The sequence below is a fragment of the Saccopteryx leptura genome, chromosome 5 (genome assembly GCF_036850995.1).
Source record: "Saccopteryx leptura isolate mSacLep1 chromosome 5, mSacLep1_pri_phased_curated, whole genome shotgun sequence".
Classification (NCBI taxonomy): Eukaryota; Metazoa; Chordata; class Mammalia; order Chiroptera; family Emballonuridae; genus Saccopteryx; species Saccopteryx leptura.
This window is the reverse complement of record NC_089507.1, coordinates 66,124,949-66,152,314: the sequence shown is the minus strand read 5'-3', so window position 1 is coordinate 66,152,314 and position 27,366 is coordinate 66,124,949. Positions and strand designations below refer to the sequence as shown.

At 39.2% G+C, this 27,366-nt stretch overlaps 1 protein-coding gene across 7 annotated transcripts in view; it reads left to right on the top strand.

Annotated features, from left to right (window-relative positions):
- WDFY3 (WD repeat and FYVE domain containing 3) overlaps nucleotides 1-27,366 on the top strand; it is a 286,019-nt gene that overhangs the window by 197,262 nt on the left and 61,391 nt on the right. For 6 of the 7 annotated variants that reach the window (XM_066385911.1, XM_066385917.1, XM_066385914.1 and 3 more), the window contains 9 exons: nucleotides 61-278; nucleotides 9,440-9,675; nucleotides 10,799-10,933; nucleotides 14,265-14,444; nucleotides 16,265-16,498; nucleotides 21,271-21,370; nucleotides 23,485-23,645; nucleotides 24,699-24,928; nucleotides 26,251-26,360. In XM_066385911.1, the coding sequence (XP_066242008.1) occupies nucleotides 61-278; nucleotides 9,440-9,675; nucleotides 10,799-10,933; nucleotides 14,265-14,444; nucleotides 16,265-16,498; nucleotides 21,271-21,370; nucleotides 23,485-23,645; nucleotides 24,699-24,928; nucleotides 26,251-26,360 (1,604 nt within the window). The remainder of the gene's footprint in view (nucleotides 1-60; nucleotides 279-9,439; nucleotides 9,676-10,798; nucleotides 10,934-14,264; nucleotides 14,445-16,264; nucleotides 16,499-21,270; nucleotides 21,371-23,484; nucleotides 23,646-24,698; nucleotides 24,929-26,250; nucleotides 26,361-27,366) is intronic. The other variant, XM_066385912.1, reaches the window with a different exon arrangement.

Genomic DNA, 27,366 nt, shown 5'->3' with positions numbered 1-27,366 from the left:
TTGAAATCCTAATCACTAAAATTAATGTGTTTTCTTTTTAATCCATCTGTCTTTGAATAGAGCTTGTGAAGAACTGGTCAAGACACTGGGTTTTGACTGGATCATGATGTTTATGGAAGAGCACTTGCATTCAACCACAGTTACAGCAGCCATGAGAATTCTTGTTGTCCTCCTGAGTAATCAGTCTATTCTCATCAAGTTTAAAGAAGGACTCAGTGGTGGAGGGTGGCTGGAGCAGACAGATTCTGTCCTAACCAATAAGATCGGAACTGTATTAGGTATGGGACTTTTACAGTCAACTGCTTTAAAATAAGCTATTATGTTTTGTTTTTAAATCTTATAGAAACTTTTACTTTTCAGTTTATCTGACAACCATTAAGAGTCTGAGTTTTAATTATAGGAAAAAGAGCTCAGAAAGTTTCAAAATAGGATTTTTAAGTTGCAAATGAAACTGAAGTAAGAGACAATAAGATTATAAGGGAATTTCTTATGATTTTTACATTGTATAGTTCCGTTTATGATCTATATGTAAGTAACTAGCCAATTATCAGGACTGAATTAATAATAATATTTTGGGTGCTTATTCTGTGCCTGATACTAAACATATTATTTTCACAATAATCTTATAGAATATAAAAACTATCATACCCATTTTACAGATGAGAAAGCCAAGACATAGGGATGAAGCCACGTGTCAACTAGGAAGAGTCAAAATTTGAATCTAGGTCACTCAGACCCAAAGTCCATAATTTTAACAGTTACATTATATTGCCACTCAAGGATTTAAGCTCAGTTGCAGCCAAAGCTTCTTATACTTTGTTATAATTGATTTATTTGAACTATTTATTATATTTCTGTTTATAGTAGTAGTCTTTTGAAAATATATTTTGAAGATAATATTTTCTTTGGAAATTATAATCAACTTCAATCTAGAAAGTTTCAAAAAGAATACTTGCCTTTATAACATTTTTAAATAGTGTAATTTTATTCTGCAATAAGCATCAAGCATTACCTATTTACCTTTTTCAGATGAGAAAATTAGGGATTAGAATTTATCTATTTTATATCTACCTATCTATCCATTCATTTATTTATTCATTTTCCATCACCAAAAAAGATTTATTTGAGAAAAAGAAAGGGTTGCAGTATAGGGTGTGTCGACATGGCATGCTATGTACACTCTGAAATCAGAGTTTAATATGTAATTTATCTTTTAAAAAAGTATGTAAGTACTAATAGGTGCTGCTTGTACTTTAGCAAGTAACAGGACAGCTTTCAACATAGGATTTTTTTTTACGTGTGAAAATGTCTGAAGAAACTGTATGTGATAAAGAAATTCACTGTAAAATGATTTCTTGAGAAAACTGCTTTACAATATTAATTTTAATTTACCATCATAGATACTTTCTATGATATAAAAATAATCACTATTTTGCATTGACCCTAAAGGAGGGAGATAGCCTACAGGTGTTATTATTAGAAATAGTTTGGGAGGATTCCAAGATGGCAGCGGAGTAGGCAGACATACAAACTGCTATCTCCTGGGACCAAACCAGATTACAAATTAATTTGATAGCAATCATCGGGGAAAACCAACTTTGGACAAAAGAACTAGACCCGAAAACCAAGGAGCACAGAAGGAACCACACTGAGACTGGTAGGAAGGGCGAGGACACGGTGGGGGCTCCCTCGCTCCCAGGAGCGAGGGGCAGCTGAGAGCCCAGAGGGATTCTCATTGTGGGCAGAGAAACCCTGAGAGACTGCGGTCCTCAGTCCCAGGACCAGAGCCCCAGCCTAGAGACCTAGAGACTGGAGAAGACAGCCTGACAGCATTGAGTGGGGAGAAGAGTGGCATCTCTGTCTGCGTGAAACGGCTGGCGAAGAAGTTGCTGCCTTAAAGGGCCAGCGCAGAAAATCTCGCTCACAGCCACTTACCTGGGGCTCTGGGGACTAGGAGAGCTGAGAGGACTGGTCTTGCATCAGCAGGGTAGGGTATAGAGGCACAGGGACACAAACGGTGATGGGGAGAATACCTGTGCTGAGTCATTTTCCAATACTGAGGCAGCCATAGTTGGGGAGGGCCACTCCCTCCGCCCATCAAAAAACTAGCATAAGGCCAATTGATCTACCTCCAAAAAGCTCTTTAGCTCCAATCAGCACAAAAGGGTGTTCTGAATGGAGGAAGTTAAGGAGAGGGGCAGTGACTCAGGTTTCCAGGGAGATCTGAACTACACCCCCCCCCCAAGGTAACAGGGCAGACCACACCTTCTGGTTCTCAGAGGTCACACCCACCACATTCCTCTGGACTTAACCAAACAGAAAAAAGAAAAAAAGGCCTGGATAGAGTTTCAACAGGGGCCAAAGAGCAAGATACACCCACAGTCACCCCCCACCCCCAAACGCAGAAGTTCCCTGCTGGACTCTGCAAACAAACAGCAGGGAAGTTAAGATTTTTAAGCAGCTCAACTTGTTAAGGAGAATTAAAATCTGAGCAACCAGCAGAGGCTGAGGGCTAAAGTCCTGGAGGAAGGGCCGCATTCCATATACCAACCTCAGCTGCACATCCCCAACAAAGGAGATAGAAACAATTATCAAAAAACTCCCAACAAACAAAAGTCCTGGGCCTGATGGCTTCATAGGCGCATTTTACCAAATATTCAAAGAAGAACTAACGTATCCTTCTCAAGCTATTTCAAAAAATTCAAGAGGAGGGAAAACTTCCAAACTCCTTTTATGAGGCGAACATAATCCTCATTTCAAAACCAGGCAAAGACAACACAAAGAAAGAAAACTACAGGTCAGTATCCCTGATGAATTTAAATACTAAAATTCTCAGCAAAATATTAGCAAATCGGATCCAGCAATACATGAAAAAAATCATACATGCTGATCAAGTGGGATTTATTCTGAGGAGGCAAGGCTGGTACAATATTTGCAAATCAATCAATGTGATTCATCACATAAACAAAAGGAAGAAGAAAAACCACAGGATAATATCAATAGATGTAGAAAAAGCCATTTGAAAAAATCCAGCACCCAATTATGATCAAAACTCATAGCAAAGTTGGAATACAGGGAACATACCTCAACATGATAAAGGCCATCTATGAAAACCCACAGCTAACATCATACTCAGTGGGCAAAAATTGAAAGCAATCTCCTTAAGAACAGGAACAAGGCAGAGGTAGCCCCTTTCACCACTCTTATTCAACATAGTTCTGGAAGTTCTAGCCACAGCAATCAGACAAGAAGAAGAAATAAAAGGCATCCAAATTGGAAAAGAAGTAAAACTTTCATTATTTGCTGATGACTTGATGTTGTATATAGAAAACCCTAAAGTCGCAGTCAAAAAACTACTGGAACTATAAATAAATTTAGCAAAGTGACAAGATATAAAATATTCAGAAATCAGTGGCATTTTTATACACCAACAATGAACTGTCTGAAAGAGAAATTAAGGAAACAATCCCCTTCACTATTGCAACCAAAAAAATAAAGTACCTAGGAGTAAATTTAACCAAGGAGGTTAAAGACCTGTACTCAGAAAATTATAAAACATTGATAAAAGAAATCAAGGAAGATATAAACAAGTGGAAGCATATACCATATTCATGAATAAGAAGAATAAACATAATTAAAATCTCTATACTACCCAAAGCAATGTATAAATTCAGTGCAATTACTATTAAAATACCAATGTCATACTTGAAGATATAGAACAAATATTCCAAAAATTTATATGGAACCGAAGAAGAACATGAATAGCCTCAGCAATCTTGAAAAAGAAAAATAAAGGGGAGGGGGTATCACATTCCTGATATCAAGTTATACTACAAGGCCATTGTACTCAAAACAGCCTGGTACTGGCATAAGAACAGGCATATAGATCAATGGAACAGAACAGAGAACCCAGAAATAAACCCACACCTTTATGCCAATTGATATTTGACAAAGGAGGTAAGAGCATACAATGGAGTAAAGATAGTCTCTTTAACAAATGGTGCTGGGAAAATTGGACAAATACATGCAAAAAAAATGAAACTAGACCACCAACTTAAACCATTCACAAAAATAAACTCAAAATGGATAAAAGACTTAAATGTAAGTCATGATACCAAAAACATCTTGGAAGAAAACATAGGCAGTAAGCTCTCCAACATCTTTTGCAACATATTTCCTCATTTAACTGCACGGGCAAGTGAAATAAAGGACAGAATGAACAAATGAGGTTATATCAAACTAAAAAGCTTTTGCACAGCTAAAGACAATATGAACAAAATAAAAAACCCACACAGTGGGAGAATATATTCGCCAACACATCTGAAAAGGGGTTAATAACCAAAATCTATAAAGAACTTGTAAAAGTCAACATCAGTAAAGTAAACAATCCAATCAAAAATTGGGCTAAAGAACTGAATAGACACTTCTCCAAAGAAGACATACAGATGGCCAATGGGCATATGAAAAAATGTTCAATATCACTAATCATTAGAGAAATGCAAACTAAAACCACAATGAGATACCATCTCACACCAGTCAGAATGGCGCTCATTAACAAAACAACACATAACAAGTGCTGGCGAGGATGTGAAGAAAAGGGAACCCTCCTGCACTGCTGGTGGGAATGCAGACTGGTGCTGCCACTGTGGAAAACAGTATGGAGATTCCTCAAAAAGTTAAAAATCTAACTGCCTTTGACCCAGCTATCCCACTTCTGGGAATATATGCTAAGAATAACAAATCACTGATTCAAAAGAAGAAATGCACCCCCATATTTATGGCAGCATTGTTTACAATAGCCAAGATCTGGAAACAACCCAAGTGTCCATCAGTAGATGAATGGATTAAAAAGCTGTGACATATATACACAATGGAATACTACGTGGCCATGAAAAAGAAAGAAATCTTACCCTTTGTGACAACATGGATGGGCCTGGAGTCTGTTATGCTAAGCAAAATAAGCCAGGCAGAGAAAGAAAAATATCATACAACTTCACTCACATGAGGAATCCAATGAACAATGTGAACTGAGCAATGGAACAGAGGCAGAGAAAGGGTCAAAGAGTCCAGAAGGAAAAGTGGTCAGAGGGAAAGGGGATGAGAGGCAGGATCAATCATGGAGGGATGGGGGGAAGGCAGTGGGGGAACAGGCAAAGAGGGTATCAAGGAGACCATGGGGGAAATATATTTGGGGGAACAGTTGTAACTATGTAAATACACAAATTAAGATCAATAATTAAAAAAAAACCAGTTTGGTAGGAAGAAGTTTATTGATCTTAATCATAGCTACTAAGAATAAACAATGAAATGAACAGTTGAATGTGAGTGTTATATGCTAACGGACAGCACTGCTTCTCACTGAAGGTCAAACACTGCAGTAGTAATTATACCTAAAGATTCATATGGCATAGCGTGCGGAGGATCCGGGTTTGATTCCTGGCCAGGGCACACAGGAGAAGCGCCCATTTGCTTCTCCACCCCTCCGCCGCGCTTTCCTCTCTGTCTCTCTCTTCCCCTCCCGCAGCCAAGGCTCCATTGGAGCAAAGATGGCCCGGGTGCTGGGGATGGCTTTGTGGCCTCTGCCTCAGGCGCTAGAGTGGCTCTGGTCGCAACATGGCGACGCCCAGGATGGGCAGAGCATCGCCCCCTGGTGGGCAGAGTGTCGACCCATGGTGGGCAGAGCTTCGCCCCATGGTGGGCATGCCGGGTGGATCCCGGTCGGGCGTATGCGGGAGTCTGTCTGACTGTCTCTCCCTGTTTCCAGCTTCAGAAGAAAAAAAAAAAAGAAAAAAAAATTAAAAATTAAAAATTAAAAAAAAAAAGATTCATATGGCAGATAGAATTCCTTGACATATATCATCTCATTTAACATATATCATGATTCTGGACACAAGTATATATTTTATGATATCTTACATTGTAGGAAATAAGCCTAATAAATACAAATTAAAGATTAGTTTTTCTAATTAGGAAAAGAAGAATTATATAAGGTTGCCAAGTCAGACAGTAATCACATCTAAGTGTTTGTCTCCTGACTGTTAGTTCTGTCCTTTTTATTTTCATCCTGTATTACTTCAGTAATACCAGAAAAGGGTGCTTATACCATGCCCCGGACCAGTGTGGCTCCTAAGAACGGTGCGGAATTAAACAGACTTATTTAAAAAGATGAGACCGAGAGGACTCTTCAAATGCTGGTGGCAGTATCTGAGTGCCCCATAGCCCCAGTTTGCTTTATTATATAGCCATATGCAAATCAAGGAAGTCCTTGTTACAAAGTTACACATCTGAGGCTAAGACAGGAACTCTCCCAAGGCATAAACAGGAATCCCCCCACCATGCCTAAGCAAAATCAACTAACATCTGAACAGAGTAAGAGGAAGAACATGTAAATTGCTTCCAGCAACTTAAGGAAGCAAGTGAAGTGGGTGCAAATACTCAGCATCATAGCCAATATGGAGGTGGGGGGGGGGTACTTAGCTTTTTGCTAAGCCTCAAATCTACAATGGTTTTTTGCCATTTACAGTCCACAACACTACCATATCTGACCTAACTGACCTTATGCCTTAGAATTTATGTCCTTCATTGATAACTACTTACACATTGCATGTACTGCTCTGTTTCTAAAAGAGAAAGCTAGGTATTCAAATTTGATTCAAACTTTAGTTTTCCCTGAATATCTATCTGATACACACACATGTGTATGCATACACATATATATCATCTCATTGATTTTATTTCTCTTTTTGAATGTTTTACTCACATTTATTTATATCAAATTTTTCTTTATGAAAATACCTTCCTTGAACCTGTTGGGCAGATAAAATACATTATGCTCACTTTGTTAAAGATGGTGCTGCCCACATGGAAGCCTGTCGCCCAGGTAATGGTATTGGTTACCCTTCTTGCTTGAGATGTGCATGATTATATTAATATGTGTTGGGGGCAGGCTGTGGGCAGGCAGGATGCTTGTAGCCTGGGGCTTGGTTTTAGGACTAAGCCTTTCCCACCCTTTTTGATGTGGGGTGGACTTTGTATTAGAGACTTCTCTATTTTGTATATTGAATTAAAGGGGTTTTGATTTCTGCACTATAAAGTGGGGCAGACCGGGAGCTTGCTCTCTCAGTTCCTGAGATTAGCATTAGAAGAGAGAGCAGAGAGGAGAGCAGCGAGAGGCCACATGGAGGAGAGGAGAGGCAGCCAAGATGGTGGAGTGCTCAAAGAGAAGCCAGATTGTGCAGAGTTTGTGGAGGGAGAAGGAAGGAGATGGGGAACAGAAGTGAATAAGTCTGGTGAGTGAGAAACCTTTGATTTTAGGAAAACTCGGATAAGTCAGTAGCTTTGTGAGCACTGAATGAGTGGGTTTTGGAGCCCAGTGTGTGTTTTTACTTGCCCGCCAGGTGCAAGCTAGAATTAAAGATGATGGCTGATCAGTTTTGGGCTCCGTTGTTTCATTACCATCTGTCCGAATCCAGTGCAAACCTGCATGGGCTGGGCAGCTGGGGTGGTGTCTGTGGATACTGGCCTTACAGAACCCAAATTAATGCTTGTTTAATCCTTAAGAGTAATTATTGGGAAAAATAAGCTGTGAGAATTTACGAAGGAAAATGAATATTTGTATAAATTTCCACTTAGGACCTATAGTTTAATAAAAACTTATTTTCCTATTAAATATTTTAAATATTACTCTAAATCTTTTGAGTTCTTAAAGCTGAAGACTTTTTTATGCTCATAGTTTCATTTAGAGTTCACTATAAACAAAATTTATCCAGTGTCCCATTGCAGCCAGCATTTCAGAAATGTGGCGGTGCCATTAAGGAGGCCGAGAGAGGTGGTGTAACTTCAAACCTCTAAAATAGAGACACCAGGCTCCGAGTCCTAGTGTCGCCACTCATTAACTTTATGTTTTTAAGCATGTTGTATATTTTTTATGTTAATGAAAAGAATAATAGCCATTTCTAACTTACATATTCATTGGGATTGAGCAGTGAGATGATATATTAAAGAGGTTGGTAAATTGCTGTGCAATTTTTTGTTAATTAGAAAGCACACTTCAGAAGATTAATTCATATCACACTGAGCAGTCAGCATGAAATATTTAAAAAGCTACCTAGAAACAGATTTCTCTTTTATTGTAAATAATAGCAGGTATGTGCTTAACTTAATTCTAGAAAAGCAAAGTTGGATATTCATTTTAAATGAAATTGCTTCAGAGTAAAAATCAGTCCTTCAATCCCTTGGTTGCTGTTCACAAAATTTTCCCATGAAACTCTGGCCAACATTTTTTCTGTGCTGAGCACTGTGCTGGGTTTGTGGTGGCAGAAGAACTAAGTGTTTGGTATCCTGAAATCAGCTATACAGCAGAGGAAACATGATTGATAGGAAGGCTGATACTATAAGCTACATTAATAAGCATTGACCATCTCCTGGTAGAGTTGTATTTCTAGAAAGGACTCTGGATATTCAAAAAGCCACAGCCACTGCTGGGCACTTTCCTGCTGAATTACAGATCACATCGTAAAGAAAGGTTGTTTTGCTTAGTCTTGTCTCTACACTTGGAGATAATTCAAGGTTAAGTTGTTTATCATGATTTTCATGACAAATGAAATATGTTCACTATATTATAGCAATCCTATTTTTTTAAGTAACATTTTTGTAGCATCCTAAACTTTCCTCTAGATTTTGAATTTTACTTTCTTCTTGGGAAAGTGATAGAGCTCTTTTGAGGTCATTCTTTCTTTCTTTATTTTTTTATTTATTTTTATTTTTTCCCATTTTTTCTGAAGCTGGAAACAGGGAGAGACAGTCAGACAGACTCCCGCATGCACCCGACCGGGATCCACCCGGCACGCCCACCAGGGGCGATGCTCTGCCCACCAGGGGGCGATGCTCTGCCCATCCTGGGCGTCGCCATGTTGCGACCAGAGCCACTCTAGCGCCTGAGGCAGAGGCCACAGAGCCATGCCCAGCGCCCGGGCCATCTTTGCTCCAATGGAGCCTTGGCTGCGGGAGGGGAAGAGAGAGACAGAGAGGAAAGTGCGGCGGAGGGGTGGAGAAGCAAATGGGCGCTTCTCCTGTGTGCCCTGGCCGGGAATCGAACCTGGGTCCTCCGCACGCTAGGCCAACGCTCTACCGCTGAGCCAACCGGCCAGGGCTGAGGTCATTCTTTCAATGAGCAAAGCTTACATTATACCTCTTGTATCTGATTATCTCACCTATGTTTCAAGACCTCTGTCCTAATAGGCAGGCTTGCTAAAGTCAGAGATAGTAAAGTTAAAGTTGACTGAAAGATTAATTCAACAATTGAACAGTTAATTGCCTATATTAATATGAATGTTCTGGTGGAAATGTCACATATACTGAATTACTTCTTTCTTTGTTAATGCAGCGTGGTAAGCAGTTATTAATTTTGTACTTACTGTTATGTTTGCTCTTCCCTTAGGATTCAATGTGGGCAGGAGTGCTGGTGGCAGATCGACGGTCAGGGAGATTAACCGGGATGCTTGTCATTTTCCTGGTTTTCCAGTTCTTCAGTCATTCCTTCCTAAACACACTAATGTCCCTGCCCTCTATTTTCTACTCATGGCATTGTTTCTGCAGCAGCCAGTTAGTGAGCTGCCTGAGAATCTGCAGGTCAGTGTGCCTGTCATCAGCAGCCGATGTAAGCAGGGTTGCCAGGTAGGAATTACCTAGTAAGGTATAAGCGTAATTATATGTGCCCCAAATCACCATAGGGCAATTGAGTAATGGGTCAACCACAGTAAAGCCACTGGTTCCATCTCTTTGTCACATTCAGTATTTGATTTGGGACAAAAATGTGTGAAAGTACTATAGAAATTTTTCCCAGAAAGTAATTCTTGATCCCTATTTGGTCTTTTTTTCTTTATGGTTACTCTGTATGTATAAAGACTTTGGATGATATTTTAATGGTGATCTAAAGAATTCTTTTGAATTATGTGATTTTTATCTGGAAACACAACTTTATTTCTGTAGAATTAAAAATGAAGGGAGTGGTATGTATACCATAAAGTTAATCAGTTAGGCATAACAGGATTCTTAGAGGAAGCCTGATTAGAAAAATGCTTTTGATTTCTTAATGGTAAAAACATACACATTAGGAAAACAGTAAGGCTTTGTGTGATTTCTAATTGAAAAACTATATTTAGATTATGTCTGTGGTACTGCAAAGACTTAGAAATTTAGTTTTAAATTCAACTATGTGCATTAGCATACCACATGCTATTCAAATCAATTCTAGTAATTGACAAAACCTTTTAAATGAAACGACTTAGTCTATACTGTTACATTAAATCAAGATAAAGATTCATGCTTAGCAAGGTTTGGTTGGTTATGTAACTTTTCAAAAAAGCATGACACCATAGTTATAAAATGTTATATAAAACTACTATGAATAAATCTCAAACTGATTTTTATTTTGTCAGATCTTATCTGTATGTAATCCGAAAGTGAATTAGATCTTTGAAAGATCCTGCTTAAAATCATCAGTTCTAAATTTTCATCTCCTGGCTAATTAGCATGTATTTTCATTTGTTTTCTTTAGAGAAAGAAGTTAAAAGTCATATTTTTAACATAAGTACCTAAGACAGGAAGATACTTATTTCACTTTTTCTTTATAAATGTAAAAATGAGTTGTAAACTATAGAAAGGAAGGGTGCTAGGTCTCTATCTCTTCATCTTTGCTCACTTTGGAAAAAAACTAGTTTTAAAGAAACTTTAGTATTAACTTACGGGTCTCTATCAGAAAACATTGTCAGTGGCTAATGTTCACGTTCATCTGCAGTTTGATTTAGATTCCATTTGGACCTTTATCTTCGGTGTCCCTGCCTCCAGCGGAACTGTGGTCTCCTCCATCCATAACGTGTGCACGGAAGCAGCCTTCCTGTTACTGGGCATGCTCCGCAGCATGCTGAACTCAGTGAGTCTCCTGAGCTACTGCCTGTTGTTGCTTCTTCTTGCTGATGATATTTATTTAAATAGAAGGATCTTTTTGAAACATAACTGTATATTTACAGCATGGTTTCCAGAACCTCAGCCTCTCTGATCTCTAATTTAAGAATGAACCATGCACTGCTAAGATCATGGCGTCTGCAGCTCCGAGAGGGTGATAAGGGCCGTGCAGCTGGCCGAGCGCAGGGAGGGGAACTCGGGCAGGGACAGTTGAGGACAGGGGCAGCCACGTGGTGCGGCAGTGGAGGAAGTGACTCGGACAGTGAACTTGGTGGCTGGTGCTGTCACCGCTGCTGTTCCTGTGCATCCTGGCCCTCACCGGTGCCCTGGTGCAAATGCAGCGCAAGGGCGTTCCCCACGTGGTCCTCCTGTACTGCAGGGGCTCTGCAGGAGTGGATCTGACCCGCTGCCCTGACAGTGGGTTCAGATCCCATGTCTGGTACTTAAGACATACAAACCTCTACATGCCTCAGTTTCCCCGTGTATAAAATGCTGGTGATAGCCTGACCAGGCGGTAGCACAGTGGATAGAGCATCAGACTGGGATGCGGAAGGACCCAGGTTCGAGAACCCGAGGTCACCAGCTTGAGCACGGGCTCATCTGGTTTGAGCAAAAGCTCATCAGCTTGGACCCAAGGTCACTGGCTTGAGCAAGGGGTTACTCGGTCTGCTGAAGGCCCACGGTCAAGGCACATATGAGAAAGCAATCAGTTAACAACTAAGGTCGCAAAGCGCAATGAAAAACTAATGATTGATGCTTCTCATCTCTCCGTTCCTGTCTGTCTGTCCCTGTCTGTCCTTCTCTTTGACTCTCTCTGTTTAAAATAAAATATAAATAAATAAATAAAATGCTGGTGATAATAGAGATCTCTTAGGGTTGTTGTAGGGGCATGAATTAGTATATACACAAAACACTTATAAGTGTACTTGGCAACCTGATCAATGCTGGCACAGTGGGTAAAACATTGACCCAGACCACTGAGGTTGCCGATTTGAAATCTTAATATCTCTGGTTCTGAGTGGTCCCTGGCTTGAACAAGGGGACACTGGCATGCCTCAGTCAAGGCACCTATGAGAAACAATCAGTATACAGCTAAAGTGAAAGCAACTGTGGGTTGATGCTTCTCACCCTCTCTCTCTCTCTCTCAAAAAAGAATGTTTCTGGTATAATAAGTGCTTCATAAATGTTAACTGATATGATTAATGTTAAAATATATGTTATAACATGTACATGTATGCAATTACTATAATGACTATATTGTAGTATGTGTTATAATATTTGAATTTTTAAATTTACTTTTACTTATAGGTTAAAATTAGTACAGCTTTAGTTTATATTTGTTTTTTCTATTCTAATTATTTTTAACTTATATGGGAAGAATTTAAAGAATAATAGTTTACATAATTTAGGATCACATTGTAAGATGAATTATTAACTACAGTAGAATCTTTGGATTGCAAGTATATGATAAATCTAATTTTAGTCAAAACTATTTTTATGTCATTTTAGAAAATAACATTACCATTACATGTATTAATTTAGAATGCTTTGGGATTTTTGTTGGTTCCTATTCATAAACAAATATAAATATAAACATCTACATTTTAAAAGCACTCTCTGGGGAAGTATCAGAAGATAGGCATCATTCAAGTATTGTCTTTGTTGTTATAGTGCTATTAAGAAAAACCACACTTCTTTATGACTCCTCTGCACTGAATATTCTGCTTTAACATTATTTCTCTTCTGACACTCTAATCACCAGGTATGTGGCGGGAGGTGAGGAATGGTGACCGTACTAGCTGGCTGTCCCACAATTCAGTTCAGTTCTGACATTGTCTACCTGGAGATAGCATTAGGCCCTACAGTAAGCACTCGGTCCCACAAGATGGCCGCTATACTTCAGACACCCATCACAAGTCCAAGTTGTTATCTGTGCTTCTGACCTACCAGCTATAAACTGGAGGTTCCCATGACCTAGGAAAACATTTTACTTACATTCCCAGTTTATTATAAAAAGACATAACTCAGGAACAGCCAGGAGGAAGAGATGCCTGGAGCAACGTATATGGGGAGGGACATGGAACTCCATGCTGACTTTGTCCTGCCTCTGTCCCAGCACTTCCGTGTTCACCAGCCCAGAAGCTATCTGAACCCACACTTTTGGGTTTGCATGGAGGCTTGTTGATTAAGTCATTGACCATTGTTGATTGAACTCAATCTCAGCCCCTCTCCCGTCCCTGGAAGTTGATGAGTGGGGAGCTTTAGGACTGAAAGTTCCACCCTTTAATCATGTGGTTGGTTCTCCTGGCAAACCTCCATCCATAGGGCCTTTCCAAAGGTCACCTCCTTAACATAAACTCAGCTGTGGTTGAAAGGACCTGTTATGATTAACAAAAGACAATTTTGTGACTGTTAATCCTTTGGATATTCCAAGGGTTTTAGGAGCTCTGTGACAAAGAATGGGATGAAGACCAAATATATATATTTCTTATTATAAATCACAGTATCAGAATTGTGTAATAGTTAAAAACATTGTTCTTGTCACTTTACATATGACATTGAGAGGCTCAGAAAGGAGAAGTAACTTAACTTCCCCATCTTTTATCTTACCCCCAACTCTGGCATGATGGAGGGTGGGGCAACTTTGTTGGTCATTCAGCACTATTAGCACCAGCTATCTTCATGTTGATATGATGAATAATCAAGACCACTGATTCCAGATGCTGAGCTATGAGGACTACAGTGAAGAGACAAACATCCTGCCCTGGCCAGCTGGCTCGGTAGTAGAGCATCAGCCTGGCGTGTAGAAGTCCCTGGTTTGATTTCCAGCCAGGGCACATAGGAGAAGCGCCCATCTGCTCCTATACCCTCTCCTTTCTCTCTCTTTCTTTCTCTTCCCCTCTGCAGCCAAGGCTCCATTGGAGCAAAGTTGGCCCGGGCACTGAGGACGGCTCCATGGCCTCCACCTCAGTCGCTAGAATGGCTCCGGTTGCTGCAGAGCAATGCCCCCTGATGGGCTTGCCTGGTGGATCCCGATCTGTGCATTTGGGTGTCTGTCTCTCTGCCTCCCTGCTTCTCTCACTTCAGAAAAATAAAATAAAAAAACATCCTGTCAATTTCTAGGGGGTATTGTTTTTGTTTTAACTTATTTCCTTTTTGGTTTCATGTGTGGTTTATAAAAGAGTTCTGGATATCAAGAATATCCCGTTTTAGAGTAGTGAGTATTGCATTTTTTAAAAGTAATTTTTAGCAGTGTTAGTTTTCCTAACATACTATTTTTTTTCTTGTTCCTGTGACAGCCTTGGCAATCAGAAGAAGAGGGATCTTGGCTTCGAGAATATCCTGTGACCCTGATGCAGTTCTTTAGATACTTATATCACAACGTTCCAGACCTGGCCTCCATGTGGATGAGTCCTGACTTCCTGTGTGCATTAGCAGCCACGGTCTTCCCCTTCAACATTCGCCCTTACTCAGAGATGGTAGGAAAGGGGGAGGAAAATGTCAAACAAATTAGTCTGTTCCAGTGGTTGGCAGATTTTATTTTTCTCCTGCCCATCTTTTAAGCTTCTCACCAAGTTCCAGTTTCTGAACTTTTTTACTTTACCTCCCATCATTATCTGGTGTCTAGCCCCCCCCCCCCTTCTGCTTTCTCCTAAAACAACAGTGACCTCAACTTCCTGTTCTCATTTGCCGTATTTTTGTAAGTTTCTTTTTTTTTTTTTTTCCCGAAGTTGGAAACAGGGAGGCAGTCAGACTCCTGCATGCGCCCAACCGGGATCTACCTGGCACGCCTACCAGGGGGCGATGCTCTGCCCATCTTGGGGCATCACTCTGTCACAATCAGAGCCATTCTAGCGCCTGATGCAGAGGCCACAGTGCCATCCTTAGCATCCGGGCAAACTTTGCTCCATTGGAGCCTTGGCTGCAGGAGGGGAAGAAAGAGACAGAGAGGAAGGAGAGGGGGAGGGGTGGAGAAGCAGATGGGCGCTTCTCCTGTGTGCCCTGTCCGGGAATCGAACCCGGGACTCCTGCACGCCAGACCGACACTCTACCACTGAGCTAACCGGCCAGGGCTGTAAGTTTCTTATTAGTAACTTCCCTCCTCAAGTAGTTGTGGATCCATTTCTTATTTTATGTGAATGATAACTCTGTAGTTGTGAAATGTTCTTTCCAGGTTATGGACCTCTAGTCAAACCAAATTTATCTCTACTTTTTATCTAAGAAATTAGACATTTTTTGTATTTAGCCTTTTTTTTTAATTGAATTCATTTGGGTGACACTGGATAACATAATTATACAAATTTCAGGTGCTCAATCCTACAGCACATCTCTGTACAGCATATTCTTTACAAATTAATTTAGGGTTGGTTGTCTTTTTAAAATGTGAAGTATGTTTGTCCTTTTTGTTCAGCTTTTCTTATTCAACTTTTATTTTTCATAGTTTCTACTATTTAATAGAAAATTATTAGACTATAGTCATATATAGTATGGATACTTTTTTTGTCCTTTAAGCCCAAAAGACAGTAATCCTTCATTTCTGAATTTCATGTTTCCCCTTATTTTCACCTGTGACTCCAGAGCCTGGAGTAAACTAAGTTTTTCATGAATATTCATTCTAAAATTGTAGAGATTTTTAGGGTAAACACAAGTAGAGCACATGATCTTTTCACCATGACTTGTTTAAAATTGTCAAATCCTCATCTTTAGTAAAAATAGACCTTCAGTAACACCTCAGTGTTTTTTCCTTGTCAGCCTCTTGTACTCTGTCTTCTGGTCCTTTTTTCTTTTTCTGTTGCCTCAGAATTTGCACTAGTTTTGTTTTGCCTTATTTATTTGGGTTTGTTTTTTTTAACCTGCAAACATAGGCCAGCCCTTAGGTGCTACCATTATGCCAGTCTATCTGAAATGCTGTGGCATTTGACTTTTCAGTAGATATATGTCAAATACGCAGATATAGGTATTGGCATTTTATTGCATTTATTTTTAGTGCAGTTATCCACAATAGAGATAAAATTGAGCATAAAACAGATATATAGTGATTGGGCAGCCAGTACTTTAATATTAGAAAGAGCATGTGTTGAGTAGAGGTGACATACAATGACACACAGTATCTGGTTACTACCTTGAGACAAGGGATTAAGTAAAGCAAAGTGAAGTAGTGTATCGAATAGCTTAATCGAAGGTAAATGTTGAAGGAAAACAGTGTTGCTGCTATAATTTGTTTTTTAGAAAACATGAAAGTAAAAATACCAAATAAGATTGAATTAAACTAGCATATATTTCCCCTTGATTTTGCTAGGTGACAGATCTTGATGATGAAGTAGGCTCTCCAGCGGAAGAATTTAAAGCCTTTGCAGCAGACACTGGGATGAACAGAAGCCAATCTGAATACTGCAACGTGGGCGTCAAGACATACCTGACCAATCACCCAGCTAAAAAGTTTGTTTTTGACTTCATGCGGGTCTTAATAATAGACAACCTCTGTCTTACCCCTGCGAGCAAGCAGACTCCACTGATTGATCTTTTGTTGGAGGTAAAGACAAATATATTCACATCTGCTTTACATTTTTTAAAATAATTAGAACATTACTAATCAAGCAAGTTTTATGCCAAATACCTTTCAGATTTCTAATTCTTCTGGGTTATAGAGGCAGAGCTCTCATGGCTTTGGGAATTTATTTCAGGAGTGCTATATATACCCCATCAGTTTGTTTCTCCTCATTTCTCCAACTGTGTCCTTCTATCATCCTTTCCCTCCACCAGCAATTGACAAACTTTTCCTGGTAGAGCCATGTAGTAAATATTTTAAGCTTTGCATATTTTAGTTTCTGTCACAACTATTTATACCATTGGAGCTAGAAAGCAGCCACGGACAGAACATGAGTGAGGGATCATGGCTGTTGCAATAAAACTTTATTACAGAAACACACATAGGCTGGCTTTGGCCCAACAGTCTTGGTGTACCAGGGCTCTGGAAATAAAATGTTTTGTGGAAGACTCAATCAGTGCAGGAGACTGATTGCTTTCTCTTTGAGGAACTTTCTGCATGCTCTCAGCAGTATGGCCGCTGAACCTGCACCTTCTCTGCTCCCTCTAGTGGCTAACACAGTTAACTTTTTATTTGAAACCTTAAAACCACAGCAAATATTTTCTCTTATTCATGGGAAAAATGTCTCAGTATGGTCAATTAAAAGCAATCACTAATGTGATTTAGACACCAGTCATGTGAAGCATTCTTACTAGGACCACTGTGTTTGATATTGTTGGAAAAGTAGTCGATTTCATCAGTAATCAGTGGTAGAATGTAAAAGCATACCTGATAGAACTTGGTCTTGAAAACTTTTAAAATAAGAGAGGGCCAGCATTAAAGTTCATTAGGTAAGAATTTGAAGCATTCGACATAAAATGAAAGTAACAGAATAAAGTTCAGAAGAGGTGTGTGTGAGAAAGCATAACTGAGCTAAAAAATAAAATACTCATATATGGAAGATATGAAGTGAACGTATAGATCCAGTAATAACAGTTTCAGTCTTGGAGAAACTGTAATAGCCCTTTAACTAACCATTCATGAATGATAATTGTCTTTTATTTTGTCTTTCTAAAAGACTCTAGGTTCAGTAAGGAAAGTTTGATATAACATGTGTTAACCTTGAGGTAACCTCATTACTGTGGACGGTCATTTGCCCCACAGTGGGATTGTCTGGTTGTGCTAGGGAGTTCGGGTAGTAGCTATATTTCAGGGAGAAAATGACTGTCAGGATGGGAACTCCCAGACAGATTATAAATTCCATAAAGTTAGGGACCAACTTTTCATCTGTCCTTCTGTCTCTCACAAAATTCACACAGTGCCTTGGTATGTCTTTATGTGTGTTTGAATCATTTAACTAGAACAACATCCCTGGCAGTTCCCAAACAGGAAGATATGATGTATCTAATGAGAGATACAAATTTATTTTTTTTTTTTCTTTTCAATTTTTTTTTTTTTTTTGTATTTTTCTGAAGCTGGAAACGGGGAGAGACAGTCAGACAGACTCCCGCATGCTCCCGACCGGGATCCACCCGGCACGCCCACCAGGGGCGAAGCTCTGCCCACCAGGGGGCAATGCTCTGCCCCTCCGGGGCGGCGCTCTGCTGCAACCAGAGCCACTCTAGCACCTGGGGCAGCGGCCAAGGAGCCATCCCCAGCGCCCGGGCCATCTTTGCTCCAATGGAGCCTTGGCTGCGGGAGGGGAAGAGAGAGACAGAGAGGAAGGAGGGGTGGGGTGGAGAAGCAAATGGGCACTTCTCCTATGTGCCCTGGCCGGGAATCGAACCCTGGTCCCCCGCACGCCAGGCCGACGCTCTACCGCTGAGCCAACCGGCCAGGGCCCAGATTTACTTTTAACAGTTAATTTAATACTTGAGGAAATTCAAATCTAATTCACCCATACAGGATACACATACAAAAATATTTAGTGATAGTAGTGTTTACTTTGTGTCTTCCTGTGGTGTAAAAAAAAATAAATTACAGTATATGATTTTGAAAGTTATGACTATGAAGTCCTTCTCTCTGAAGAAATTCAGGATGAGAATGATCTTGTTCTGTATTTACCATTACCTCCTTGAAGGAAGGGGTTTACAGCCACTGATTGTCAGTCTGATACACTCAAGCCAGGCTATCATCAGTCTGCTGATTGTGGAAATTGCATCATTAGATTATCTACTTACTTGATAGTGTGAAATTATTTTTGTCAGCAGTCTATAAAAATAAAAGATTCCTATTCATATAGGCTGGCTTGAGTATGACACCGAGGCCACATACAAAGGGAGGCAGTGTGGTATAATAGAGCATAGGTTTTAGGGTGAGAAATACCTGGTTTGAATTCTGGCCCTGTTTATTTGTATAAGTATTTTAATCTCACTAAGCTAAATTCCTTCTCTGGGAAATGACATATACTGTCTTCTCTGCATGATTGTTGTGAAAGATAAACATATATAAATTGCCCAGCAGAAACTATTTTGAGAAATTAAACGTTTACTGGTTAGAGCTGTGTGACCTTGGCCAACCTTAGTTCTCTTCACCTTGTACAGTTTGTCCATTGTTAAAATAGCATAAAATAAAACCTGTCTCTGAGAGCTATTGGGAGAATTAAATAATACATTTAAGATCTATAACACAGTACCTGGCATTACTCAAACATTCAGGTGGCCTGAGTTAGCTTATCCAGGGTGTTCGTCCCCTCCCAGTTCCCATTCATCATCGTCCCCTGGGTCCCCACCAGGCATCTTATGGACAGTCAGGTGGATTTGCTGTACATGAATGCCACCATGGCAGCGGAAGGAGAGTACATGAGAACAGATCACAGAGTATTTGTATGATACATGAAGAAAAGAGGACTGAGGGACTGAGTTGGGGTGTGTGCCTGTGATACCATAAGACGACTCTTTTCTGTAGTCTGAGGAGTTTGCTGCTCTCCTCCAGCTGTCTTCCATCCCCACTCACATCAGAATGAAACCAGTCCCCCATGACCACAGGGCAGTAAGCAAACCAGAAGAAAATGGGCAAGGGGCAAAGAGAGCGCTGTGCAATAGCTGAGAAGAGTCAGTCCAGAGGGACACTGCAGTCAGAATGAGAAAGCTCAAAACCCTCTTCCTTAAAGGCTTCAGCCCATGACAGAAACAACAGAATACCAAAGACCCTTCCTCCAGAGCCATGGTGCTCTCACAGGGCAGTCCCCAGGGCTCTGTGGCCTCTTCTAAGGAAGGTTCTGCACAGTGTCCACAGGCCTCAGAAAGGAGGCTCTGATTCTCTGCAGACTAGTAGTGTTGACTGGCTTCACCATTTTCACAGGGAAGACGGGTCTGACGGCCACAGGCCAGAGCAGATAAGCTGCTTCCCATGCCTTCATTCTGCTCTGAGCTCACACTGGTTGTCTGATGGGCCAGCCAGGCTTTGCTAAGGGAATGATGAGATTTAGCTGATTGCTCTTATGTATTTATTAACTTTAAAACAGAGATATTTAGTAGAGCTAGAAGAGTGTGGTACAGCAGGTGAGACCATGAATTTTGGCATGAAAGAACCAGAGGTGTGCATCCTGGTGACTTGATATTTGTGACTTGACCAAGTGACTTAACCTCTCTAAGCCTCAGTTACCTTATCTCTAAAATGGGGATGGTAGTATCTATGTCAAAGATATATTTTGCAGATTGAGATAAGGTACATAAAACTAAGTTCTGTGTTTAGTTATATAATTAGTAATCCAGTGATTTGTTAAAAAATAAAATAAGGACCTTTCAGACAACTATGCATGTATTTGTGATGTCTTAAGTCCTTAAAAGGTTAGGCTACTGTAAATCTCAGCAAGAACATTTGAACTCGTCACTAGAGCCAATCAGAAATGTAAATTCTGGGTCATGATCACTCATGTAACAGCTTCATTGACAGGAAATCAGAATTAAATGCCCATTGATGGTTGAGCCAGCCATAAATCTTAAAGACTACAAAAGAATATCTTTTAGTCAAGTAAAAACAAATATTGTTGGCTAATGGTGCTACTTCTCTATGTTCTGTGGTTCCTCTGTTTTGCAGATCTCAAAACTGTCTAGTTAAGATTTGATAAAACCTACTTGTTACTACTTACCCCATTAAACATCTGGAGTTGAGTATGATCTAGAGCAGGGGTCCCCAAACTTTTTACACAGGGGGCCAGTTCACTGTCCCTCAGACCGTTGGAGGGCCAGACTATAAAAAAAAACTATGAACAAATCCCTATGCACACTGTACATATCTTATTTTAAAGTAAAAAAACAAAACGGGAACAAATACAATATTTAAAATAAAGAACAAGTAAATTTAAATCAACAAACTGACCAGTATTTCAATGGGAAGTATGCTCCTCTCACTGACCACCAATGAAAGAGGTGCCTCTTCTGGAAGTGCGGTGGGGGCCGGATAAATGGCCTCAGGGGGCCGCAGTTTGGGGACCCCTGATCTAGAGTGAGCTCTATCATTGTTTTATCTGTATCTCATTGTAAACTACAATATCTCTTGAAAGTGAGGTATAATAATAGATGATCAGATATTTATTAAATATTTCTAATGTTGAATACTTTTTTTAGAGGAATTGATTTAAAAGATGTTTCATCTTTGCTTCAAAATTTTTTTAAATTCTGTGGTCAGACATGTAAGACAAAGTATAAGATATATCATTGTGTTATATTATTTATAAGTAAATTTTTTTTATCCTTTGATAATTTATTCATGTAATTATAGTTGAGCCCTTTGTTCAGTTGGTTCTGTTTCTAATTCTACATTTTATGGACTAGGCTTCCCCTGAGAGATCTACAAGAACTCAGCAGAAAGAATTTCAGACTTACATTTTGGATAGTGTGATGGACCATTTGCTTGCAGCTGATGTGTTATTGGGTAATTGTTTTGTTTTCACTTTAAAGCTATCTTCAATCACTCTTTCCTTCCTTCCTCTGCATTTCCCCTCTCATTGGTATTTTTCTATAATGAGGAAAAGGCTCATCCAGCTCTTCCCTTAGAATCTGGGATAAAGATCAACAACAGAAAGTACTTAAGGTGCTTGCCCTCATCTGTAATGATCTTGGGTGGCAGGAAGAGGACAAGGAAAAGGAAAAATGTTTTACAAACATGTTATATGAACTGTTATATTTTTGTGAATGTCTAATACTTTATACATTAACTTTTTCGTTGTAATAAAAATGTGTAAATGAATTCCATGAATCATCACCCAGACAATATGCCTGTATGCACTATGCCTTTCAGAAATCCATTAGCAGTACCCCGAGAAACTCCCCTTCTGTGCTGACCCATTTATAACTCACTAAGTCATTGTCCTACCTTCTGTTTTTATTTTTATTTTATTAAAGATTTTATTCATTGATTTTACAGGGGGTGGAGAACCAGAAGTATGAACTCATAGTTGCTTCAGTTTGGTTGCTCATTGCTTGATTGTTGCTTGTCATGTGTACTTGATGAGGCAAGCCCATTTTGCCTGCTTCTGAACTTGATATAAATGGGATCATACAATATGTATTCTCTTTAGTCTAGCTTCTTACACTCAACATTGTATCTGTGAGATTTATTCATGTTGCATGTAGCCGTAGTTCATCAGTATTTGGTACTCCATCATACGAATATCTACATTTATCCATTTTACTATTGATGGACATTTGGTAGTGTCCAGTTTGAGACAATTTAAACAAAAGCTGCTATAAACATTCTTGTTCATAGTTGTAATAACTAGTATACTGGATGGAGCAAAACTAGGTTTACAGTTGTAAGAATTTGTTTTTGTATTATTACTAATTATTGTATTATTTTCTATATGAACAACTGTAAATTTACTTTTGCCTCATCATGTATGTGCAATATTTATACATATCTGTTGAGTATATACCTATGAGTAGAATTGTTGAGTCATAGGTATGTATGTTTTTCTTTAGGATGACTTTCAGGACATAAATTTAAAACACATTAAAATGTTTTTCTTACATGTCTTTATCTATAGTAGTTACAATAAAAATACAGTATTTGTACATTCACAGTGGAGCTAACATTAATTTATAAAACAATGATCAAATTTAAAAGAGAATAAAAAATAATGATTTAGTGTATTTGCTATTTGAGTTCCTGGTAGTAATATTAATCATAGAACCTCCATGTTATTATATTATAATCTTTTAATTTTCCAGGAGATCTTTAATATAGACTTAACATGCAATTCTCAAAGCATGGTATATAGTCTAAGTTTGGTATTTGTTTTTATTACGTGCAATACTAGTTATTACATCAAGACAAAATGAAGAGTTTTGCATAATGTAGTAATTAGACTTAGGTGGGAATAATCACAATCAGCAAAGGCTCTAGAATTTCTAGAAAGGACAGGCAAAAGGGGGCATTCTGGTGAGGAGAGAGAGCTGGGAGAATTCATCTTAAAGCAGCATGTGCACAGCCAGCACGCTGCACCACTGGGGTAGCTTTTACAAGAGGATCGTGCTTATGGCAATCATGGGGGGGGTGAATGGCAGTGCTTGGCACTACCACACTATTGTACCTTATTTTCACAATTCTTCTGAACCTCTCTTCCACCTATATTCTTTCATCGCTATTAAAGATTTATTCCAGTGTCGAGTTTTTTTGAGCAGTTTGTTTTACCCCTTATTAGTTTACAAGATCAGTTTAGCCAATAAATTGACAACTTTACTCTAAAATAGATTATCTGTCAATGATAGTTTGAAGTTAAAGAACTGCTTATCACAGACTGTCTTAAGGCATTAAAAGACTTAACAGTCTCTTTAACACATTTATCCTGCAGAATTTACTTCTTCCAACATGTATCAGGATTTCTAGCCATGAACATCATTTTCTTAAAATAGTATTTAAGAGCCATTGATCTTATTTCTCATTGTAGTTGATGTATTCATTTTGCCGTAGCCTGATTTGTTTGAGGGGCTGGTCTTATGCTGGTAGATAACTATTTTCTTAGACATCTTTTTCCTGCTGGACTTTAGGGGAAGATGCATCTCTACCTATTACCAGTGGAGGAAGCTACCAGGTATTGGTGAACAATGTGTTTTATTTCACACAACGTGTGGTGGACAAGCTTTGGCAAGGCATGTTCAACAAAGAATCTAAACTTCTGATAGATTTTATAATTCAACTAATAGCACAGGTAATTCATTGTCACTATTACTTGTAGACTACAGGTTTTTTGATTGAAAAACTTTGCCTAAGGTGTCAGAATTATTGGAAATAAGTGTAAAAATAATGAAAGTCAGCTTTAACATAAAACTCAGTTTATTAAAAGTGAATAAAAAATGTAGACTATAATCCTTTCCCCCCTTACCCACACCCTGGTGCTGGTATGCCCCTTGTAAAGTTGTCTGGTTCTCCCAAGCTGTAGGCTCTCACTGTCCCCCAAAGGTATTGCTGTTTACTGCCCAGATAGCTAATAGTTTCCTTTTACTTTAAGTAATTGAAGTTAATACGATTTGATTTTTTTTTACAGTATGATATATCAGTGTGTAAAGACTAACAGCGTGTAGAGTTGATATCAAAGGAATATTCTCTTCTTGTAACTGAATCTTTACAAAGATTGTAGTTCTTGTTCCTTTGAAGAAGTTATCTTAGTGTGTGTTAGTGGTACCTCTGGCTGAGGAATATTGGCCTGCTTTGGCATGAGTGATTAATATCATTCAACACATAATATAGGAAGTGGGAAATATATTATCGTGTTTCATTAGCATATAATGCATAGACTCTTTCACGTCACCTGAGAATTCTTTAAGAACTAACTTCCTATTTAGCGCAAAGAGAAAAGTTTTTAACTGAGGGGATGAAACAATGTCAAAAGATATTTACTAAACATTTAGGTAATTATTTTTTTCAGTAGTTTTGAGTAGAGATCATTCACCCTCACAAGACTTGTCTTGTAGGAGACTATCCAGATGGCACGTCCTCGTGTCTCGGGGACGCTGCTCTGCCCCACAGGAGTGTTTTCAGCTCTCCTCACTCGGGGATATATATTTACATTAAATTATATTGATGTGTCTCTTGGATTCTGAACCCTATAATAGCAAGAGCTTTCTGTTTTTTTTATCTTAGCACCCAGTATGTAGCATGCCATCTGATACATAATAAACTTAACAAATGTTCACGTGTGAATGGTAAGCAGTCCTTTTATTTTTGTCTATTTTACTGAATTAAGTATCTTTCATATCTTTAGTCAAAGAGAAGATCGCAAGGGTTGTCACTGGACACGGTCTATCACTGCCTCAATAGGACCATCTTGTACCAGTTCTCACGGGCACACAAAACTGTTCCACAGCAAGTCGCTCTCCTTGATTCACTCAGGGTCCTGACTGTGAACAGGAACTTGATCCTGGGACCGGGGAACCATGACCAAGAATTCATTAGCTGCCTGGCTCACTGCCTTATTAATCTCCATGTTGGAAGGTAACTCCTTTAGGTTCAGGTTGCCACCTTGAATTTGTCATTAATGTTATTTCACCAGAACTTTTTGATTTCTTTTATTGTAACATTTTCTTTTAATTTCAGTTTTTTATTCATGCAAAAGCTAAAAGACAAGTGTTGCATTTTTGCAATGAAATTAGTATTTTTTTTTTAATTTTCTTTTTACATTGACTTTATTGTGGTGACACGGGTTAGTAACATTACATGGGTTTCAGGTGTACCATTTCACAGCCCATCATGTGTACCCTGCGCTGTGAGCTCCCCACCCCAGTCAGGTTGTTTCCACCACCATTTATCCCCTTTCATCTCCTAACCCCTTTCCCTTCGGTAATCACTACAGTTTTCTATGAGCATTTTTTTCTTAATCCCTTTGCCATTTTCACCCAGCCCCAACCCCCTTCCTTCTTTAATTTTTCTGTATCTTTAAATTTTTTTATTAATTACACTATGTCATATGTATAATTTTTAAAATAAAGTTTGCTTTTAAAATAAATAATATACACTATTGAAGTTAAGAAGAATAAAAAATATGCAATGAATAAATGCAATGGTGTATGCTAAATGGGTGAATTAGTGTTTTTCCACTGATTACTTTGACAGATACTTCTTTAGTGCTGCTGGGGTCCAGCATTGAATTAGAGACTAGGACATGAGCAGGAGAGACCCAGTGGCAGTCATGGGGCAGGCATATAGGAGGGAGGACATAGAACTAAGCAAGACCAGTCAGGTGTGCTGAGTGCTTTGTGAGCATGTAACAGGTGCCCCTAACCTGGAAGAAACACCAGCTGAGTTGCATTTTAAAGCTGGTTGAGGAGGCTGTTAACCTTCCAAAGAAGTCAGGGAAGAGTGATATAGGAAGAAAGAGCCATCTGTGTGATTGCCCAGAGGGAGGAAAGCGTAATTGACCTTAGTTTCACTGCTACTGGAGCAAGGAGTAGTGAGACAGAGACTAGAGGGGCAGGGCACACAGACATATGAGGGGAATGATCTTAAATGAGCTTTTTGTTATTTTTAGATAAAAATATTAATGAAAAAGCATCTTATATATTAAGATGTTCATCTTGATGCTATAGTTGAGTTTACATCTAGTCAAGTGGATTTGTGAGATCACCCCTTAAAAATGCCATTTTCGTTATAAACTAGACATTCCATTTTGTGCATCTGCTGAATGTATATCTGTCAGTTGTGGAACTTTGTAATAGAGCCAGCATTTACTTGTGTGTACAGAAAATATTTATTAGAAGATATTTTTTTTAGCTATAATCATTTCCTTCATATAGTTTAAACTGACTTTAATTTTTCAGTAACGTGGATGGATTTGGACTGGAAGCAGAAGCCCGCATGACTACATGGCATATTATGATTCCCTCTGACATTGAACCAGATGGTGGTTATAGCCAAGATATTAGTGAAGGTGTGTACCTCAATTGTTTTCCCTTTCCTTCTCACTAATTGACAACATTGACAGCCAGTTTCGCTGTAGAGTGAGTACTTATACATACACTGTTATGCCCACCAGCATGGTGGCCATGCATGTCCTTATGCCAAGATGGGGAAACCACTAAGCACTATTGCTAGACCTCTACGTTTTATAGTAACATTTGGAGACTTAATGATATTTATATTTGCACATTTAATAGTGCAAATACTAACTTGGCACTTACTTAAGAGAGAGCTGCCTATTGGTAGAGTTAAGCATATCACGTTAGAGGTTAATATTGGCTGAGACAGGTGTCTGTACTACCATTATCCTTTTTTTATTCTATTTTTATTTGAGTTTTTCCACTGATTTTGTAAGTAATATCCATGAAAGTCTTTGGATGGATTGAGTCTTTATTTCCACATTGTCTTTGTTTTTCGTTTCTTTGCTTTTTAAGTAGAGGTGGTTAGACAGGGACAGACAGACAGGAAGGGAGAGATGAGAAGCATCAACTTGTGGCACCTTAGTTGTTCATTGATTGCCTTAGCATATGTACTTGACCCAGGAGCGGGGGCGTGGGAGGGGGGTTTTAGCTGAACCAGTGACTCCTTGCTCAAGCCAACACCTTAGGGCTTTAAGTCAGCACCCTTTGGGGTCAAGCCAGCGACCCCACACTCAAGCTGGTGAGCCTGCACTCAGGCCGGATGAGACTATGGTCAAGCCAGCACCCTCAGGGTTTTGAACCTGGGTCCCAGGTCAACACTCTGTCCACTGTGCCACTGCCTGCTCAGGCATTCCACATTGTTTAGTAAAAAAGATTAGATGACTGCAGTAGTATTTGTCTCCCAAACAATATGGTGTGGTAGTTTTGCATATTATTTTATCCTTCGGAAGTTCATCACTGATTCTTTCAATCATTTAAGCATTAACTTATTCTCTCTCTTTTCACCAAAAGTTCTTAAACCCCAGACACTGAGGGCTTGGTGATTGTTTCACCCCC